This window comes from Mirounga angustirostris, unplaced genomic scaffold (genome assembly GCF_029215605.1).
Source record: "Mirounga angustirostris isolate CCGP_5_RB_7025 unplaced genomic scaffold, mMirAng1.0.hap1 SCAF_1, whole genome shotgun sequence".
Lineage (NCBI taxonomy): Eukaryota > Metazoa > Chordata > Mammalia > Carnivora > Phocidae > Mirounga > Mirounga angustirostris.
Window position 1 is genome coordinate 191,590,962 of NW_026991709.1, and position 22,370 is coordinate 191,613,331.

General features: G+C 36.5%; 1 protein-coding gene across 8 annotated transcripts in view; it reads left to right on the forward strand.

Annotated features, from left to right (window-relative positions):
• The first annotated feature begins 1,983 nt into the window (after window positions 1-1,983).
• Window positions 1,984-22,370, forward strand: part of TASOR (transcription activation suppressor) — a 55,566-nt gene continuing 35,179 nt past the window's right edge. For 4 of the 8 annotated variants that reach the window (XM_045862142.3, XM_045862145.3, XM_045862146.3 and 1 more), the window contains exons 1-11: window positions 1,986-2,596; window positions 11,041-11,186; window positions 12,847-12,939; window positions 13,589-13,661; window positions 14,102-14,193; window positions 14,638-14,799; window positions 17,587-17,711; window positions 19,653-19,684; window positions 20,441-20,546; window positions 21,336-21,439; window positions 21,518-21,621. In XM_045862142.3, coding sequence (XP_045718098.2) covers window positions 2,248-2,596; window positions 11,041-11,186; window positions 12,847-12,939; window positions 13,589-13,661; window positions 14,102-14,193; window positions 14,638-14,799; window positions 17,587-17,711; window positions 19,653-19,684; window positions 20,441-20,546; window positions 21,336-21,439; window positions 21,518-21,621 — 1,386 coding nt within the window. In that variant the 5' untranslated portion in view covers window positions 1,986-2,247. Of the gene's footprint in view, window positions 2,597-11,040; window positions 11,187-12,846; window positions 12,940-13,588; window positions 13,662-14,101; window positions 14,194-14,637; window positions 14,800-17,586; window positions 17,712-19,652; window positions 19,685-20,440; window positions 20,547-21,335; window positions 21,440-21,517; window positions 21,622-22,370 lie in introns of all 8 variants that reach the window. The other 4 variants (XM_064594997.1, XM_064594991.1, XM_064594975.1 and 1 more) reach the window with 2 other exon arrangements.

Here is a 22,370-nt window from a genome sequence, read left to right on the forward strand (position 1 = left end):
TGTGTCTGTCAAATAAATAAAATCTTTTAAAAAATAATAATAATGTATTTTGTCTCAACATAGCCCCTAGTGTTTTCATCAGTATTTAAAAAGGTTTTTACATTAACTATTTAATAAAAAATATATATTTTTATTTGTGATTTTATTTATTATTTATTAGTGATTGTTTGAAACTCCCTTTCCTGTGATTTACTGAGCTGATGCAAATAGATTGGCCAAGCTTGATTAGGTTTTCCATATTAGCTGGTATGTTATTTAATACAGGACATAGGAATCCAACTTTCCTCTTGCCCTTGGGGAATGCTCTTTAAGTAGTACCCACGTGGCATAAGGCCTAGGGTTTTGTTATAATTATATAGGTTTGGTCAGTCAACTCCTTGGGAGACAGCTGGAGTTTGAAAATGGAGATCTGGGTCCCAATCCTGATCCTGCTGCTTGGAGCAAAATATCTATCCTCATTTCTTCATCCACAAAATTCATAAAAGGTGCAGTCCTGCTGTGAAGATTAAGTCTTAGAAAAACAGCGAAGTGCAAGTACTCTATGTCGGAGTTAAATAGACCTTGCTTCAAATTCTGATTTTATTAACTTAAATTGTTCAATGTCTTGCAACACTTACTTAAATTGTGCATAATAGATCTTCCTGATATCTGCTGTTGTGAGGATTAAATGGAGATACAGTACGTATACGGCTTCGTCCAGTGCCTGGCGTACAGAAAGCACCCTGTGAATACTGTCTGTACTCAAGATAACCCATGATAGTAGTTTCAATTTAGTTAGCATCAAGTATTTAAAACGCCTTCCACTTGACAAATTGTTTTAAGGGAGAGCGATCACCTGCTGTATATATATATATATTTTTAAGATTTTATTTTTCAACACAGAGAGAGAGAGACAGTGAGAGAGGGAACACAAGCAGGGAGAGGGGGAGAGGGAGAAGCAGGCTTCCCGCTGAGCAGGGAGCCCGATGCGGGGCTCGATCCCAGGACCCTGGGATCATGACCTGAGCCGAAGGCAGATGCTTAACGACTGAGCCACCCAGGCACCCCATCTGCTGTATATCTTTTAATGTGGCGGTAAACTTTTAGATTTTTCTTTCATATATACTCGACACAGGAAAACTCAAAACACCAAAGGAAAAAAGTCTAGAAGCCAGCAACCCCCACCCTCCCTTTAAGCTCCCCAGAACCAAATTTTGTTAACACTAGGCTGTGAGGTCACATTAAAGGAGTCCAGGTATTGGAAGTTCCGGGGTGGCTCAGTCGGTTAAGCGGCTGCTTTCGGCTCAGGTCATGATCCCAGAGTCCTGGGCTCGAGCCCCATGACGGGCTCCCTGCTCAGCGGGCACACTGCTTCTGCCCCTCCCCCCTGCTCATGCTCACTCAGTCTGTCTTAAATAAAAAAGTCTTAAAAAAAAAAAAAAAAAGGATCCCAGGCATTGCTGGCTGGAGACATGCCACTGGTTCTAACCCTTTAAGATCAAAGGGGACAGGGAAAATGTAAAGATGCAAGATCAGGTGGGAAAGGCAGATGGTGGGGCCTGGAGGCTTTCAGGTTGTTTTCGCTGTAGTCCATTGTCTTATCTCCTCTGCAGGTCCACATATGCACGTAAATATTTCACAGAGCTGGGTTCCTCCTGCATCCATTGCTTGACTCCTCTTTTGGTGGAGGAAACTCGTGCGCGGAGATAGGTGTTATATTACTATGATAGGCGACGCCTGGGCTCGCGGGACCGGTCCAGGCGCACCTCCCTCCCCTGCACGTCTGGCCGGGAGCCGTCACAGCCGAACGTGCAGTTCGCCTTAAGTTCTACGCACTCCGAAGCGGTCCGCGGCGTCGAGGTATTGGCAGGGCGTTGCCGTCGCCCCTTTTGGCGGGCTCGGGCGCCCCGAGGCTCCGCCCCCCTGCGCCGTCTATCTGCACCCGCGGAGGCGGGCGCCGCGCCCTCATTGGCGCAGCAGCCCGCGGCGAGCCCGCCCCCTCCCGGCCCCGACGCGAGCACGTTGAGTGGCGGGGCCGGCAGAAGAACTGTCCGAGCGAGGAGCGGCACCTGGGACGGGCGGCACGGTTGGGGCGCCAGCTTGGGGCCTCCGAGAGGCTGCTGGGCCGGGACCGCGCCTCGCGGCCACGGGGGGAAGGGAGTGGGTGGGCTGAGAGCAGCTTGGTGGCGAGGCCGGCCCGCCGCCCCTTCCCCCCACCCCCGCCGACCTTGCCGGCAGAAGCTTCCCGGAGCTCGTCACGCCGGCGCGATGGCGACTGCTGGGGAGACGGAGGCCTCTCCGCCGACGGATGCGAGCTGGGAAAGTGGCGGCGGCGGAGACGACGAGATGAAGCAGGCGCTTCCGGAGCTGGAGTCCTCCCCACAAAATGGCGGCGGCGGCGGCGGCGGCGGCGGCCGCCGCCTCAGCATCGCGGAGCCCGGCGGCGGCGCCGGGCCTGAGGAGACCGCTGCGGCCTCGGCCGCCCCGAGCGTCAGCCACGAGCAGCCTCAGGACTCGTCTGAGGCGGGCGCAGCCGCTCTCCTCAAAGGCCCGGAAGAGCCCGAAAGACCCGTTAGGAGGAGTTTTCAGATCCCCAGGAAGAGCAGAGAAAAGAAAGGTGGTGCTTCCCCTCTTCCCCAACCCCTCTTTCTCTCTCCCCTCCATCTTTTCATTAGAACCTCTCTGTCTCTTCTTCCCGCACCCATCCGAGACACGTAAACACGCATGCAGCGCCAGCCGCCTCTCCCCTCACTATCACGGCCACCCAGCTGCTGCGCCTGGTGCGAGAGGAAAGCGGTGGAACCACGCTCCGCTGCTCCCCTGTCCCCGTGGAAGTTGGAAGTAGCTCAGGTTTGAAGCTTGTCCGTAAGGCTGCAGCTCCCAGAGAGGAAAGATGGAGCTCGGCGCCCCTCCCTCCCAGCCCCTGAAGGCACAGAAGCTGGTGTGTCCTCCTAAGGATGCTTCTGACAAGTCTCACTGGAAATAGCCCGTGGCCATGGATTCTGGGGCTTTCTCCAAGGCCATTGCGTTCAGAGGACCACGAGTGCTTCTCCCTTTGGAAATTCTTCAGCTCTAAGTGTCTACTTGGAATTTGCTCGATGTCAGCGCCTCCCCCTTGTTTAGAAACCTCCATTAGATGTGATCCATGCACACTGGTATTTTCCATCACACTTCATTTCCATGTAGAGTTTTCCCCTTGTTTTTGAAGCGTTAGGTTAAATAGGCCTCTCTCTTTAAATCCAAACTTTAGTATGTTTTCTCTTGTATTTGAGAAGAATGGGAAGGTAGGTTCTTGGTGCAGTAATTTCCCGATGGAAAAAAACAGAAGTTAGCTTATGCCCAAGTGTCACCAACTTGATCTTGCAGACGAGAGAACTTCAGAGTTTTTGTTTTGTTTTTTAAAAAGGCCAGTCTAGATTTTGGAACCAATTTAGGAACAGTTACATGAACTACTTTTACCTGTTTAAAACTTAATGCTATTTTATGACACATTTCTAATGGAGATCAAAATTAGTATTACCGTTTTCTGTTACACTATTTTTGACTATCCAGTGATTTGGGATATTCTGGATTTAGTCTAAATTTAAAGTTTTTTTGTTTTACTGCGTGGTTTAGTTTTTCATGATTTACTTTTTGGAAAATTATAGGGATTTTTTTTTTTTTTTTTTTTTTTTTGCAGAACGCTTTTTAGTTTGTAATTTAAATCTTAGTAAAGATTTGGAATCTTGAATTAAGCATGAGCTTCCTTTTTCCATGTGCGTATCTCCATTTGCACAACTGAGATTGTTAGAGCCTTTTATCAGTAAGATACAAATGAAGTCAAACTGTTAATTTCTATTTCCATGACAAAGCCAAGGAAATCCTTGGTGTGAGAAATGATGTTGACAAAAATGAAGTTACCTTTGTCCACTAGCATGAGGAATGTTTCTAGAAATATCTTTTAAGCGAATTAATGTATTTTAGAGTTCAAGAGGATACTTGTAAAGCTCAGGGCTGTCAATTCTTTGGTTTATTTGGTTAAGATGTATAGTCTGTATGAGGAAATGTAGCTGCTCATCCTAAATTACCAATTGGCAGAGAGTAGGTTGGAAGTACATTCAGGTGGGCTGTGGTAAAGAGGTAGGAGATTGAACTTTTTTCAAATTGTTCCTAGCTTGATAAAATTTTGAAGTCCATTTTTTTTGTTTTCCTTTTTTTCCTCTTTTAAGTGCCCAAGAATACGGTTTATGGTACATCTTAAACCATGGATTTACCGTCTTTTAACTTTTGATAGGACCAGAATATTGTTGTAGAAATCCTCATAGTTTGGTTTGCCACTAGGGAAGTCACCAGGAAATATTGAAAGGCACTGTGTTTACATGTGGTTTTTTTAATTAGGTAAATCCAGAGGTTACTGTAATATAGGCTTTATTTGAACACACTAGAAGTGAATATAATTGAGGAATTAGGAAATCTAAAACCTGGTTGCTTTCTCCCCTGAGTCTGATGCTCCTTGGGGAAAATTTATGTTTTCTATTTTCACTTAGAGGCAAAAGGTTGTCAACTTTTGTCTTGTCAGGGAGGTTATAGGTAAGGAAAATAAAACACACTGGACTTTTTTCATGTTTAGTGAAAATAATTTATGCACTAAGCGGCAGTTGTGCAAATGATGCAGTAACGATTTAAATAGAGTTTTTTAAAACTTAAATAAGCAGCTATTTTACCACCATGGACTTTATCCTGTCCAAGCTGAAAGAAGATAGTGTTTGGTGATAGAATTTAATAGAAAAATTGAGGTCTTCATAATTTAAAAAAATGCTTTATCAGAAATAGTATGGCAGGTGCTGCTAGTTTCACAGTTCATCCCCAAATCATCTCTTGAAAGGTATCACTTTATGTACAGGATTTGGCTAGATACTAGTTGTGGTCATCTGAGTCTTTTATCATGAATTTTAGATCATTTTCAGTAGATACCTCTGAACCTTTCAGTATCAAAGATTATTTTGCATTCATATTTTAATATGGCAGACCTTTGCTTGTGACTATACTTTTCCAGTGAAATTTAACATTATGACTTGACTATTTTTAGTACCTTAAATACTACGTGAGTATAACTTCCTGACTCCAAGTTATTTTTTTGGTATTGACAATAGCATGACATCCAGAATACTGCCATTCTAATTAATAATATTGGCAAACACTTTATAGTGCTTATCAGTAAGTTGGAGGCATTGTTTAAAGCACTTTACACATATTAACTGAATCTCAACAATTCCATGTAGTAGGTATTATTCCCATTTTACAGATGAGGAAACCGAAGTAATGAGAAGTCAGATAACTTGTTCAAGGTCATACAGCTAGTAAAAGATAGAGTTGGAATTTGAACTTACAGCTGGTAAGTGTATAGTACTTACCACTACTCAAACTGCAACAAGACTTCTTTCTTTGTAATCTAAGTGTTTTTGTTAGCTTTTGATCTGATCTAGTAAAAATTTTTTTTACTCTCTGTAACATTTAGAAATATTTAGTATATCTTCATCTCTGGGGTATTTTGAGATTCAGAACTTATGTTCATTATGAAATTAACACATTTAATCAGTACTGACAGATTAAGTGACGTAACTATTGACTGGAAGAGTAAAATTTATTCTTTGATGTATGTTGTGGTGTTTATTGGCTGGGCTATTTTCTATAGTGTAAAGAGGCACTGTTTTGACATTTAACCAAATTGTACAATTGCATTTTGTCAGTAGATGTTTCACTCTTGCCTTTTTTTACTTTAAAATCTAATACTATAAGTCTAAAAGCAAATTAAAATTGGTAATTTGATACAGTTTTTCCCTCCAAAGTTCTTGGGAATGAAATAGTGATGATTCACTTTCCGGAAAATGTTTACTGGTTAATGTTTTATGTAGGGCACAAGGCTACTCATGTACCTGCATCCATACTGGTCTAGTCCAGCAGAATTAATGGCTAATTCTCCTCCCTAACAGCCATCTTTTCCCAAAAATTTGTAATTGTCTTTTTGAAGGCTTTGGGGCAGAGTCTCCTTTGAGGATATTTGCATGGTGTTTCAGTAGTTGTATATGGATGATTGGGTTCTAAGTACCATAGATCTCCCTGCATAGAAATAAACAGGGAAGTATTGGCACAATCCTGTCATCCGTATAAACATTTGATAGGTGTATATACATTCTAAGTAATAGAAGTAAAATTTTCTTTGACTTATTCCCCAGGCCAGAAAAAGTCAATAGTTTAATATTTGTACTTGTCTCTCTAGTCCCTGCCAGCCTATTCATTCTTGATTCTGCCCTATGTTCTATTTATTTATGTAAAGATTTTATTTATTAGAGAGCACCAGTGGGTAGGGGAGGGGCAGAGGGAGAGGGAAAAGCAGACTTCCTACTGAGCAGGGAGCCCTATGCTGGGGTTAATCCCAGGACCTCAGGATCATAACCTGAGCCAAAGGCAGACACTTAACTGACTGAACCACTAGGCACCCCACTATGTTCAGTCTTTATTTAGAGATGAAACCGCCATTCCTAAAGTATTATGTCTGTAGCAATTTTATTAGACTGAAGAAAAATGATTTTTAAAGTCTTTCAAGTAAATTATTGGAACATGGATATTTGTTGTATTTTAATCAATACCAGTAGACATCAGAGAGATGGATTCAGAGAATTGCAGAACACACATGATCCACAGCCCACTCTTGGCTATTTCCTTTTCTTCCATGAATTAGTTACTTTAAATTGGAATGTGTAGTTCACATTGTCTTATTTGTATGTTTTGGTAACAGTGGTCTTTTATTTTAAAAGTTAGTTTGTTTTTACATAGATGTTGATATGGTTTTTTTGGTTTTCTTTTACATATACACATCTTAATACATGGCATTGAATTAAGTAAATTGGTAAAATTGAAAAAAATGTTCCTTTGACTAAGGAACCAAGCTGTTTCATGACCTAAATTTTATGTCTATTCCAACTGCTTAAATATAACATTAAATTGAATTTTTTTTTTTTTTAAAGATTTTTATTTATTTGACAGAGACACAACGAGAGAGAAAGCACAAATAGGGGGAGTGGAAGAGGGAGAAAGGCTCCCCACTGAGCAGGGAGCCCGATGTGGGGCTCGATCCCAGGACCCTGGGACAATGACCTGAGCCCAAGGCAGTTGCTTAACGACTGAGCCACCCAGGCGCCCCTAAATTTTTTGTATGCTACCAGTTATAAAAAAGATACTCAATAATAGCATGGATAATATGAAGTCAGGAGACCTGAATTCTAGTTCTAATTCTGTGATACAATCCTTTTCCTTGTCTGAATTATAAATCTCCTGTGTCTTTCTAAATCTGCTCTTCAGTCCCATAAAACATTTATAATCAATTTTGTCAGTAAGGAACCTTGTGAATTGACAAAAGTCAACTCATTAGCCATGTGTCTTACATGTATTTGATAGAAATCCTGCAAATAAGCAAAATTATGTTTTTCTTTTTTTTTTTTTTTTAAAGATTTTATTTATTTATTCATGAGAGACAGAAACAGAGGGAGAAGCAGGCTCCCAAGGAGCAGGAAGCCCGATGCGGCACTCGATCCCAGGACCCTGGGATCATGACCTGAGCCGAAGGCAGACGCTTAACCATCTGAGCCACTCAGGCGCCCAAAATTATGTTTTTCAATGTGTGGAAGAACTATTGTTACTTCTGTTAACCTTTATAAATCAAAAAAGTGTATGATGGCTTTTGGCCCTGTTAAATGCATTAAAATGAGAAAAGAGCTTTTATAGAAGCCACATAAGCTATAAAGAGCATAATCCTGGACATCAAGTTCTTTTCCTTTTATACCTAATTTCTTGTGTCTAAGCATTCTGTATAATTTCTTGGTCTAAAAAGGAAATGATTTTATTTTTCCAGCTCTGTAATGATTAGTTTCAGCTCTTGTATACACATACATAAATCTTTTTTTTCTTTTACTTAGAGCTCAGGATACAAGATTTGGAGCTAGGTGGCCTGAATTTGAATTCTATCTGCCCTATTTATTCATTAACTGTGTAACCTTGGGCCACATTAGCTGTTAGCTGTTAGGTTCATTTGTGAAATGGGTATAATTGAACTTCATACGATGGTTTTAATGATTAAATGAGATAATGCATGTAAACAGTATAGTATCTGAATAGTAATAATGACCCCGCTAATGATTAGACTCAGTAATTGTCAGAATCCAGAGAAAAATATATTGGATACTTTATTAAGTGAAATAATTACTATATATAAGATGTTCTATTCCCCATTTGGATAATCACAGGGTTGTTTATTATTGCCTCAAATGACCCATAATTAAGATTATGGTACATACGTTTTTTTCTTTAAGAGAAGTGATCAAAGGATATTCAGTGTTAAGAGGATTATTAAGTACAAAATAGGCAACTTGGGAATGTACATTCAGAACATAAACTTGTTAAATTTCTAATTAATACCAGCACATTGACTTGAAATCCTTAAAAATAGTTACATTATTTTTGTAGAAATGATAACTGGGAGGGGAAAAAATTATAACTGGCCTAAGTAGTAAAGCCAACGGAGTCATTTGAAATAGAAAATACCTCGAACATAGGCATTTTTTTCTATATTTTCATCTATAATTTTTCCCCCCTGGCAGTCTACTTGAGTACATTTGACGTGACTATAGGACATACTTTGGAATAAAACAACTGTTTAGTACTTCTCTGAGAATTGGAATGTTAATTTCTATGTAAATTAAAATGATTTAATTTTTCATTTATGATTAAATCAGTGGTGGGAATAGTGTTGGACAGCTTAACTAAGGAAAATAATTTAGGCGTATAAAATTTCATAGAAGTTTAATGCCATATGGTACTTTTGGGCGGAGCCATTTTAGATGTCTAAAGTCACTTTGTTAGAAACAAAAATCAGTCCTGCATAAAACCCAATTTTTAAAATCCTACCTAACCCATTTTGGATGTGAAAGCCTATAAGGACTATTCCACATGCTGTTTTCCTTGCCAAGTTTTTCCCAACTTAGTTGGGAACAGTCACAAAGATGATTTTTCCTACCACATTCTGTAAAACAGATTTGAATGAGGGTGTATTTCTTCCTCTTTTAAGCTTTCATTTTGTTTTACATATTACTGAATTGGTGAATTTGTAAGACTTAAAATGATAGCGATGATGCTTTGGTAGTTGTAGAATATATTTGTATTCAGTTTTTAAAAAAATCTTTGACAAAGTTTATTATTTTCTTTACTAACTTACGTAGTTAGTTATTCAACTTACTTGGGGCCAGTGCTCACAGTTCTAGCTACTGGCATATGATAAAGATAAGAGTAATGAACAAAGCAGATGCAGTTCTTGCTCTTGTGGACCTTAACAATCAATAGATTATTGACTATATTCATCAACAAATTTGATTATAGGACACATTTTGTATTTAATAGTATGTTCTTTTGAGTGATTTTTTCCCCCCCGCTTACCCCTAGTTAGTGTCTATTGCATCATAACTATGTTGGCTTTATTTCTTTTAGTGTGGGATCACAAAGTAGTAGGAACTGTTTATATACCCTTTGTTATTGAATGTTACATTTTTATAGACACTTTTTTTTTTTTTTAAAGATTTTATTTATTTATTTGACAGAGAGATAGGGAGAGAGCACAAGTAGGCAGAGCGGCAGGCAAAGGGAGAGGGAGAAGCAGGCTTCCCGCTGAGTAGGGAGCCCGATGTGGGACTTGATCCCAGGACCCTGGCATCATGACCTGAGCCGAAGGCAGATGCTTAACGACTGAGCCACCCAGGCGCCCCTACAGACACTTTTGTAATATATACATAGTGTGGTAAATGGATGGATGGATATGTCATTTGAAATCATGTCCTTCAAAACCTAACACCATGTATAGAAACTACAGTAAACAGCTGCTCTCTAGTATCTTTAAGAATATGTACAAGCAGAACACTGTTTTTAGTAGTAGCCTAAAACTGTTTTGACTGTGACATTTATTCTCTTCAGAAATAAAATCTCAAAAGAAGTTAAGGTAATACAGTATAACATAAGTTCTATGGATACTTCTATATACAGTGAAATATAAGTGGTTCCTTTTTTGGCTTAGGGAACATTTATATGTGTAGACTTTTGAAATTTATTAGTAAGTTAAACTATTTCATGCATAAAGTGGAAATTTGAAATTATTAGACCAGTAGTCCACTGGTCCAAGAACAAATTGGATATTTGACTTTTAAGTATTTTAAAAATTAAATGGGGGTGTGGAAAGTTGTAGGGGGGATAAACAATTTCATTGTCTTTATACTGGATGCTGTGCTTAGCGCTTTTTCCATGTGTTGTCTCATGTGTGGAATGTAGAATTTAGTGGTTATTAGGATAACTAGAGTTTTTTACAGATTGGAGAACTGAGCTTATTTTTGGTTGATTTACCCAGGCTCTCCCACAAAGTTAATATATGCTAGATTTGTTATTTGTGTCCAGGCTTGACTCCAAAGCTCTACATCTTTCCATTTCACTAAGCTTTCATAATAAATGTTCTACTACTTTATGTTGGTAATACAAGAAGGCAACGGAATTAGCATATTTTATTCTAATTTTAGTACTAAAAACCAAATAGAATAATTTTATAGACACCTAAGTGTCTTAAATGTTTTTATACATTCATTTATGCTGTAAGCATTTAGTTTGCTGAAGGAAATGGTCCTAGACATACTATTTCAGTGTAACATAAGATAGGAGTGGAGAAAAGTTGAGGATACGCACAGGTTCTTTCTTACGAGAGTCTTAAAGCGATTTATGTTGCCTAATGTAGCATTCTTAAGTTTTTGCAAAATCGTAACCTCTTGTCCCAATCTGTAATGTCAAATGCTCATTGCTGAAGGAACTGGTCAATGTAGGCAACTGTAATTTTTCTTCAGTGAATTAATAAGTGTCTCTTTTGAATATCACAAAATAAGATAGCCTTGATGACTTTTCAACTTCACTTAAAAGTTACATTAAACCCACAAAATTTAAGAGACTATATTTGAGATGGAATCATGTTAAAATTATTTTTTTTGTTTGTTTTAGCACTTTTTCAGCCATTAACTCCAGGCACTCGAGAATTTGAAGATGTTCTAAATATTCTCCATTCATCTTACCTTGAACCAACCTCAGTAACAAATTTTAACTACAAACGTGCTTGCTTGATACATAATGAACTTTTGGAAAAGGAGGTATGTTTAATTTTTTTTTTATTTTATTTTTTTAGGACATGCAATTTATTGTATGTCAATTAAGGAGGTATATTTTAAATTGTGCTTATTGTAAGATTCTTCAGAACCAGTTAATAGCCTGGAAGTTGTTTTATGTTCCTTTTCTTTAAAAACGCTAGTTTTTAGGAAAGCCAAATTATGGAAAGGAAAACAAGTTTTAAATGACATCTTTTTTCTTCAAAGTATTGTTGATATAGCACTATTTGGATAAATTAATGTTCAATTATGTAAAATAACTTATTAAAAATGAATCTTAAGCATAGGAATAGCTTACTGTATAATGGCTTAATTATAAACTTATAAGGCCCTTTGCTCTTTTAAGTGCATATTAATTAAATCTATAATCTATATTATGTCTAAATTGGAAGATAATTAAGGTAATCAAATGTATATATTTTTTAGGATATGCTTAATTTTTTCCCCAGTTATTGCTTAGTAGTTGAATTCTCTTAATATCGCTAGTAGAAATTCTTAGTGAAAAAATGTAAACAGAGTATTAAGTTTCATGTACAAATTAGAATATTTTTAGGAAAAGCCAGAATGCATATTCTGAGATGATATAAATGAGATGTTTAGAAATATTTTGTGTTTATTGCTTCCTGGTGCACATGAAATACTATTAATTATGTACTTTTGTGAGTTGGTTAACCCAGTGCTACCAGAATTGAATTTTGAGAGAATCCGTGAAGTTACTGGCTCCCCAAGAAAATTAAAACCTTGATGGTTTGATGTGGTTTCATGGTATGATAGGGGTTATTTATTAATTTTATATGAAAATTTAGTCTAATGATTAATCATATTACTGAACATCAGTAATTACTTGAATACTGCATATAAATCTATTAGATGTGAGCTCCATATTTTGAATGTATATCTGTTTGCTTGTATGTAAAAGTGAAAGTCAGTGACTTGCAGTTTAGTTATACTTAGACAAAGTTGCTTTTTTATCCTGGCAATATGTAAGGAACATGTCTTACATAGTTGGCATTGAGACTATAGTTTTAAAGAAATGGAACCTTGGGCGCCTGGGTGGCTCAGTTGGTTAAGCGACTGCCTTCGGCTCAGGTCATGATCCTGGAGTCCCGGGATCGAGTCCCGCATCGGGCTCCCTGCTCGGCAGGGAGTCTGCCTCTCTCTCTGACACTCCCCCCTCTCATGCTCTCTATCTCATTCTCTCTGTCTCAAATAAGTAAAATCTTTAAAAAAAAAAAAAAGAAATGGAACCTTTTCCATGTCCTAATTGAGTTTATAGTCCAAAAGTTGATCATTCAGCAGAGATTTATTAAACCACCTACTGTATGCAGTGCATCATGTTAAGTAAAGTGAGAGATCCAAAGGTAACTAAAACATGAACTTAAAAATCTGTGGGAGAGTTGGAATGTGGTAAAATTTTAGTAGAAATTTAGTTAAAATTGATAAACACTAGATGCTTATTTGATTATTATGAGGTAAAGAGCTAGTTATAATGAGGAAAAAATCGAAGCACAGAAATTACAGGGAGAGAAAAGATAATTTCTACTTTGGTTACATTTGGATTTCTTAGGAATAAAATTACTGAAGCTCTTAGCTTGAAAGACATAATCACATACTAAGGAGTTGTTAAAGATTTAATTTTGTTTAGTTCACAGAAAAGCGAAGAGAACTGAAGTTTGATGGTCGTTTAGATAAAGAACTTTCAGAATCCTATGCATTTCTTATGGTTGATCGATACCAGGTGAGTGAACTCTTTATAAAAAACAATTTGAGGATGTTTCCATTAAGTTACTAGTTTTACAATGTAACAGTACACTTGACAATTATAAACTACTATTTTATAAGTTAGTATAAATGATATGAGGTATAAATGGAAGAAATGATTTAGTAGGGCAAGGTATTTCATTGTCATGTAATTTGCTTTTCAGATGTGCTTATATTTTTTCTGACCAAACCTGTTTTCTTTCCCTAAGATGTGCTTGATAATGAATAATTCTCCCTTTATTAAAATAGATTATCTTATGTATTGTTGGTTATATGTGCTGGGAACTATTTTTTCTCCTTCAATTGAAGATGTTTAGGTGGAATTTTTATTTAAATATTTTGCCAGTTCTAATTCTCTCTAAAAGGGAATGTTTATATATGTGGGTGGCATGAATTCTGACTGTCACACCTAGTATAAACAAAAATGGATTCCAGCTATGGTTACATTGGAAGCATAAGCCAGTTTCACATTGATATTTAGTCATAAACTGTCATTATTATAAAATTTCTGTAATGCAGAACCTACATAAGTTTAGAAGCTTGGGTTTTATAGAGCAAGTTGACAAATTATCTTTCCATGTTTTTAATGTATTATGATTGTGAGATGAAGTGTTTTGTTTATTTAGGTCCAAAGCATATGTGAAAAAGGATTACAAGTGGGCCAGTCCAAAATAACAATTCTTGGCAGTCCTTCCATGGGTAATCTTTTTTTTTTTTCCCCTTTATCTACTGTTGCCTTTTAAACATACTATTTAATTTTGCTGCGTTCCTTAAAAATAAATTCATGTATGCCTTGTCATATTCCCAGAAAAGGAGGATAGTTTCAGGTTCTGTAATGTGAAACCAGTTTTACCCTTTGTTTCTGATTTTGCTTACTTCAGATTGATCAAAGATTATCTCTCTTTTTTTTCTTTTTTAAAGTCAGTGTAGTCCTGGTGATTTTGAGAAACTTTGTCTTAGTTTCATGTTTCTGGTTCTTTTTGTTGTTTCTGTCTTGGTTAAATATCAGTTCTCTTTACTGTCATTATATTTTTAAAGGTGTCATACCTTTTATCTCTTATCATTAGGTTAAATGTTTGGATTTTCTTTTTTGTATTTGTGCCCTTATTCAAATTCTTTAATTTTTCCCTCTTCACTAGGTATCTATCTTTCTAGGTATGCTGATTTATTACAAGCTAATCCTTTGGAACCTGGGGCAGTGGGCGATGTTGTTATTTTTAAAATAATGAAGGTAATTTTAACATTTACATTTCATATATCAAGGACAACATTTGATTTGGATTTTAGTTGTCCCTGTCTTTAGGAGTTTGATTAAATTAAAATCAGTCCTTGCTTAGTTTAGTATATAAAGATATTTTCGAGAGTGGTTTGCCATCTTTGATCTATTTGGTTTCCTTCCCAAAGAAAAGAATAAAGAGGGTAATATGTTGGTAATGTCATTTAAGTGAATGGTGTTGTAAATAAAATTTTTATTTTCTTGTTATTAAGCAAATTCAAACAGCACCTTTTTAGTTGTCATTTTTGGTGCTTCAACATTGGTAAAATGTGTCGAGTGTTACCAGGTATTAAAAGAAAGAACTGTTGTCATAGGTGATCTGTATTTGGAGAAGTATTTTATAATGTTATATAGTCAATAATAAGTTTAGGTGGACTTAAAAGGTTTTGTCTATTTTAGGGTAAAATAAAGAGTATATACGACCCCATGGGTGTTAAAAGTTTGGAATCTATATTAAATAAAAGTGCTTTGGACCCAACACCAAAGCATGAATGTCACGTGTCAAAGAATGCCAATAGAGTTACATCACTTTTGGCTTACAGAGCCTATGAGCTTACTCAGGTAGGTGCTTGGATTCATTTCAGTGTTATGACTTCATATCTATTTGTCACCAAATCCTTTAATGTTTCCCTTTCTGTACCTTCTGCCACCACACCAGTCTAACCTCTGGGTGTCCATATAACACTACTGGAGTGTCTCTCACTGCTATTTGTTCATGTTTTCAAGACAGCTCAGAAACATAGTGTGGCTCCCTAGACTTACAGAGTAATATTAAGATTCCTTAGTCTAGTTCTTCCAACCTTGTATTTTGTATGATCGCTGCCCTCAACACACCTCATTTCATTTTGAAGCCTTGGCTTCTCTTGGCCCAGATTCTGGCCTAGAAAGATCTCCTGCCTAATAAAATACTACTCATCCTTTAAAGTTGAAGCCCCTTGAATTACCTTAATTCATGTAATTTTATGCTATTGCTTTGATAGATTTTTTTTATTTTAACATTTTTCTAAGATGCAAACTTAGAATTAAATTTTAAGCTTTAAAATGATACAGTAAAAAAGTGTATGTTTGCCGAATTTTAATTAATTAATTAATTTTTTTAAAGATTTTATTTATTAGAGCGAGAGAGACAGACAGCTAGAGAGGGAACACAAGCAGGCGGAGTGGGAGAGGGAGAAGCAGGCTCCTGGCCGAGCAGGGAGCCCAATGCGGGGCTCGATCCCAGGACCCTGGGATCGTGACCTGAGCCGAAGGCAGACGCTTAACGACTGAGCCACCCAGGCGCCCCTGTTGGCCGAATTTTAGTCACTATGTTTTTATATGATGTTTTACTACAATAGTCCCCGCCCCCCCCTTATCCTCAGGGATACGTTCCAAGGCTCTCAGTGGGTGCCTGAAACCACGGATAGTACTGAACTCTGTATGTATTATGTTTTTCCTATGCCTGCATACCTATGATAAAGTTTAATTTATAAATTAGGCACAGTAAGAGATTAATCACAATAATAATAAATAAGAATATTATACTATAAAGTTATTATAGTCTCTCAAAATCTCACTGTGCTGTATTCAACCTCATGATGATATGAAATGATAAAATGCCTACATGCTGAGATGCAGTGAGGGGAATGACGTAGTTACTGTGACGTAATGTTAGGCTACTGTTGACTTTCTGACCATTTGTCAGAAGGAGGAACATCTTCTGGACTATGGTTGATTACAGAAGCTGAAACTGGAAAGTGAAACTATGTATATGGGGGGGGACTATTGTATAAAGTAATGGGGAATTAATAATATAAACTTTATATAAAACTTTATATAAAAAATGAATGCTATTTTTTTAACAAATGTATAAAAAATGTGTATAGCCAGATGGATTGTATGGGAAAAGGAGTGTGGTATGCTAACCCCCCTGGAGATGTTTTTTTTTTCTTTAATCTTCACTTTATTTATATAAAATAAAATTTGTTCTTGTTCCTTGTTCTAACACTCAGTTGTAAGTGAAACTTTTTTTTTTTTTAATTGAAGTATAGGGGTGCCTGGGTGGCTTAGTCATTAAGCGTCTGCCTTCAGCTCAGGTCATGATCCCAGGGTCCTGGGATCGAGCCCCGCATCAGGCTCCCTGCTCGGCCAGGAGCCTGCTTCTCCCTCTGCCTGCCACTTCCCCTCTCTCGCTGTGTGTCTCTCTCTGTCAAATAAATGAATAAAATCTTAAAAAAAGCAAAAATAAATAAATTGAAGTATAATTGACTCTTTTTGAAGACTCTGAATGGGCAAGCAAGACGTATTGTTGGGGGCTTTTAGCAAAAATTATATTCACCAAAGTCATCTGGGCTGGCTCATTTGATTACTTTTTGGGCAGTAGTTGCAGAAAGTAGCAGTAACTTTTTCTTTTCTTTTTTTTTTTAAAGTAGTAGGTTTTTCTAACAAAACTTGTAAACTAGTTTGATGTTTCCAAAAAATTTTCAGGCATTTTTAGAGCAGCAACAACATTGAAATCAGTAGTTTCCCAAGGGAATGGACTTTGAAGGGCAATGCTTTGTTTATAAACTAGAGCATTCTTTTTAATGAAAATCACTAGTCTGCAAGTCACAAAACCCTAATGAATGTTGTGAATAGGTGAAGGGGAGAGGCAGATGGGTAGTAAGAAGAGAATTAGCTACCTTTGTCACCTGTGTTCATAATCTCTTCCACCTCCTCTTTGCTGCTTGGTCTGCAGTTGGAACCAAGAATATGTTTTTCTTTGGAAATAATGAACAGGGGGCCTGGGTGGCTCAGTTGGTTAAGCATCTACCTTCAGTCAGGTCATGATCCCAGGGTCCTGGAGTCAAGCCCCACATCAGGTTCCCTGCTCAGCAGGGAGTTTGCTTCTCCCTCTGCCTCCCCCCACCCCGCCCCAGCTTGTGCTTTTTCTCTCACTCATTTTCTCTCTCAAATAAAATCTTAAAAAAAAAAAAGAAAAGAAAAAAATGCTAGATTTGGTTGAGATTGTGTCCTTAGCATTTTACTTTTTTGTATCAAATTGACTTTTCTGGGCTGACTTGGGAACTTACAGATGTCCATTTGTAACATTTTTGTGAGGAAATTTGTTGCACATTCCCAGGGGTAAGCTTTTCAGAAGTAGGCTTTTAGAGTACCTACTAGTGCATCTGAGATAGAGAAGGCGAATATTTTATATCATAAAATGAATATAAGGTACAAATTATTTTAATTAAATTGATAAGCAGTGCTTAAAGATAGTGTCTGTTAGAGGTTTAAATGGTGTTATATTTCTCAAAAATCAGGCAAATAAAGATTGTACTGTGTACATCTTGTCTTACAGAAGTTAATTTTGCATTTTCTTATTTTTAGTATTATTTTTATGAGTATAGCTTTGATGAACTCAGGCGAAGACCAAGACATGTATGTCCATATGCGGTTGTATCTTTTACTTACAAAGATGATATACAGACTCCAAAGTTTGTGCCTTCATCAAGGTAAGATTCATGAGTTTTAGACTTCATCCAGAATGTTATCAACCAGAATATTATTTTACATGTCCTGCCCTGCTGAATTAGGAGGAACACTTTGTTTTCTTCCCATTTTTTTTCTTACCTGGCGGTTAGATGCATGAGTGTTCATGATGACTTTTAAAAGGTCAGTGTGAAGAACATAATTTATGTGGAAATACAAACTAAAATTTACTTAAACCTCACCAGTTAACCCTTTTTCTCTTGATATTGAAGGTTTGCATAGTTGAGTAAAATGCAGTTTTTAAAAGTGAAATTTTGTGTATTAGTGCTCCTAGAAATGGGGAGCTTCTATAAAAGATGCTCCAGTCCCACCTCAAACCAACTAAAAAATCAAATGTTTATTAAGTAGTCTAGGCATTGGTAATTTTAAAAGCTTCTAGGTGATTCTGATTTTTAGTGAATTGAGTACCACTGGTGATATCTTACAAGCTCTAGTGTAAAGTGACAAAATAACAAAGCAATTTCCCTTATTTTATTCCCATGTGGTGGTTTCAGAAAAATGTTGGAAAAATTGATACCTATTAATTTAGAAATACTGTTTTAAAAAGCCACATTTCATGAAATACGTACGTTTTTTGAGGTCAGTCTTTTCATTGGTTTTCCAGATCAAATCATGTCTTCCTTTAAGTTGAGATCCAGCACACTTTTTTCATGTCAGCAAATAACTCTGGTAACCATCTATCCATAGCCATAAGTAGCAATTCATATGATATCCAGACACTTGTGATTTTCATCTTTCTTGTGGCTCTGTATTTATGATTTCCATGATTTGTTTAAAATAGTGCCTTTCAACAGTAATCTTTAAAGACACCCAGCACTTAATTATGAGGTCATACCTCCAGGAAAGGTAACTGTCTGTTAATTTTCTTTGCCTCTTCTTTGATTCCATCTTTTGATCTCTGTATCGTTTAAAACGAGCATTGATTGAACATCCTTGCTATACCTTGAATGCTGCCTTGAGTGCTTCTGCCACAGGACCTCTGCATTTGCTGTTTTCTTTTCCCAGTTAGTGGCATCATTTACACTTAACACTTTTATCAGATCTCTCCTTAAAGGTGACCTCATCAGGGGTGCCTGGGTGGCTCAGATGGTTGAGCATCTGCCTTTGTTCTGCTCAGGTCATGATCCTGGGGTCCTGGGATCGAGTCCCACATTTGGCTCCTTGCTCAGCGGGAAGCCTGCTTCTCCCTCTCCCACTCCCCCTGCTTTGTTCCCTCTCTCGCTGTCTCTCTCTCTGTCAAATAAACTAAAAATCTTAAGGAAGGTGACCTTATCAGCAAGGTCTTCCAAGATTTTTATTTTTAACCCCATACCCTTAGTTGCTTTGTCTTTTTCTCCATAGCACTTAAAACCATCATCATCTGGTAAACTATATACTCAATTTTTTATTGTTGTCTGTTCTCTTCATGAGATTGTAGACTCTGTGAAGGCAGGGGCTTTGTTCATCCTAGTAATCCTGTTACCTAGAACTGTGCCTGGTAAATAATAGGAGCTTGGTAAATATTTATTGAATAGGTTTAATATTTAATATTAAACATTTAATATTTAATAAATAGGTTTAAATATATATTGAGGCTATTTCTTCAAATCTCATCACCAAAATAAAATATTTCACAGAGACTTTAATGAACTCTGTTATCTCCTGATGACTTTTTGGGAAAAATAGCTCTCATAAATTTGTACAGATACGGTAATTTGAGCCAAGTAACTGTTTGCTTCGTGTAGACTTGGATCTATTAAATGTTATAATAAGTAGTTAATATGTTCTTCCTACTTGGATGAAGGACTTAATTTTCTTGTATATTACACTATTAAAAATAGCACTTATGTCAAGGTCCTGAATGTTAACTTTCTTGTTATCAGTCAGTAATATTTTTCTTTTTTTGTTTTTGAATTTATTTATAGATCTAACAGTTTCAATGCAGATAGAAACACAGGTAAGATTATTTCTTTCCTTTAGTTTTATAAATTGGAAAAATAAGCACATATAGTAAAAAATTAGTGTTTTGCTTTATTTTTATAATGAACAAAAACCTGCAAAGTCTGATAAAGGAGGTGAGGCCATGTTATGATGTAGCTTCAACATTTGGTTGTTCAAGTATAAGGTCTCTCTTGGAAGCTGCTAATACTGTGAATAGACCAAAGGATTTTAGCACTTGGATAAATATAAAAAATAAAACAAACTTCACAACTCAGCTTTTTCAAATACTGTATTTATCAGAGGTTTAGGATTTATAAGACCTAGAGAAGATTAAAAGCATTACTGACATTTTCTGTCATCAAGTTTCTCCACAATGAAAAGAGAGTGAGTAGAGGGTGTGAGATGCTTTTAGGAATCCATGTAGTTAACTGGATTTAATATAGTCTCTTTTGGGGGAAGTGAGAGGGCAGTAAATATATTGTCTTTGCTCTTTAACTTTCTGATATACAGACATTTAGACAAATAAATTTGTTATTTTTTGCAGCTGGAATAGCCCTGCAAGAGAAAAGATACTGAAACAAAAATCCTAATATTTGAACTCTCTTGTAAATAGAAATGTCATGGGTGTTTTTTGTTCATTTTGTTTTTTGTTGTTGTTGCTGTTCTTCTACTTAAACATTGTCTCTAGATGTGTTTCCCTTATTTCCATCTAGTAAGCATATATTTGCTTCTGGGCTGCCAGTGGCTGAATTGTGTTATTCTTTTTATTTAGATAAATTTAACTACACCTTGTGGAAAGGACAGCTTTTAAATAAAGGAAAGCTTTTGTGTTATATTTCTCTGAGGTCAGCCACTCGTGCTTTTTTGCCTATCAAGCTGTAAGTACGTTATATTATAAGAAAATAGCAATTAATGGTTGCTAACTATTCAGTTTCTTCTCTTGCTTTTTATTCTTATATTTAAATTTTACTTTGGTCCAAAAGAATATAAATGTTGATTTGTTTTAAAAAATTGATAACTTGGGAGACTTAGTTGGCAAAATGAGCCCTCTACTTTTCTGTCTTGGTTTGAGAGTGGGCTAAATAGTCATACACATTTATGGCATAAAACTTTTTCTAAGTGATTATAAATTTTAAAAGTGATTTTTCAAAGTTTTATCCTAATTAGATATATTTTTCATTTAGCAATTTGAACATGATAGACTTAAAAGTTATCAGTTCTTTGTTGGAAATGGCTTTGATGTGGTGAGTGAAGTTAAAATTTATAGACTCTTCAGTCCTGTGCAGCATATATTGGAATAGAAAGGTCTAGAATGATCTTTTGCTACTACCCCAGTAAATATTATGGGCCTTCATAAATGTTTGAAGATTAACAGTTCATACTTGAAATTTTAATAAAAGGACAGCCTTTTATTCTTTTTGGTTTAGTAAAATTGGTGTATAGGATTAGCTTCTGGCTTAAAGATGGAAGGTTGGTGATGCTGCCAGTCTTTTTTTCTACTTCTGTATATATCTGGACTTCCCATATCAAATCCTCTTTAGAATCAACTACGATATTAATAAGTGTGCTCTGCTTTCCACCAAGATCCTCATGTGGGCAGGGGAGGGGAGGAAATAACATTACTAGAGTTAAACATATAGGTAAGGCAAATTTCAATTTTCTTTCAGTCCTGAAAAGTTAGATGTTGAAACAGTTATGAGTATTGATCATCTGAAACAGAAAATCCCTCCAGCGCTGTTTTATAAGGAAACATACTTAGGTCCAAGTGAAGGTAAGTAATTTAATTTTATTAAAATATATAAAAAGCAGATTTGATTTAGTATTTACAGTGTGTTTTTTCTTATGTCAGTTTTGAAGAATGGAATGTATTGCAGCCTTTATGAAGTTATAGAAAAAACAAGAATTGGAAGTAACATGGAGAGTTTACTACAAAAACTAGAGAAAGAAAAACTTGTGAGTGAAAGGTTTTAAAATATTCCTCATTCTACCTTAGAAATAAGTATTTGAATAAGTGATCATATTGTTTCAGTTTATTTCATTTTTGCTTCTGAAAGTACCATAAAGTCTCTTTGTTGCTACTATTTAGGGAACAGTTTTACTATGGTCTTTTTATTTTAGCCATGACGCTAGATCTTCTGCAAACCAGTCTTTCCCATGAAGTGTCTTTATTGTATTTTGTGATTGTGACAACAAATATTTATTGAATACCATTTTCTTATGCAGAGTTTATACTTCAGTAAAAAATGAGATAAGGAGACTATTCTTCTGGATTATACAGTGATAAATGGAGTTCCTCAAATAGATATGGTTTGTTCCAGTAGAGACTATGCCATATTTGAAGATTCAGAAAGAGCAAGATGCTTGGTGAGGTTGAAAAGAAATAAAGCAACACTAGTTGAGAGAAAGTGGTAGGACATGAGGCTAGAAAAGTGTGTAGGGGGCTGTGTCCTGCAGTGTTATGTAGGCAGCGTTCAATTATTTGGAAGTTTGGATGTAATCCTAAGAGCAATTGGGTTTTAAAGGGAGTAGCATGAGGTTTTGATTGTGTGTGCGACATGATCACATCTGTGTTTTGGAAATTTATTTGGTTACTCTGTAGAGAATGAATTGAAAAGGGGAGATGAGGCAGAAAACTAGCATTACATTAGAGGGTGATAATGGGTGGAGGAGAAAGGTAAGAATGATGATATAAGAGACTGATT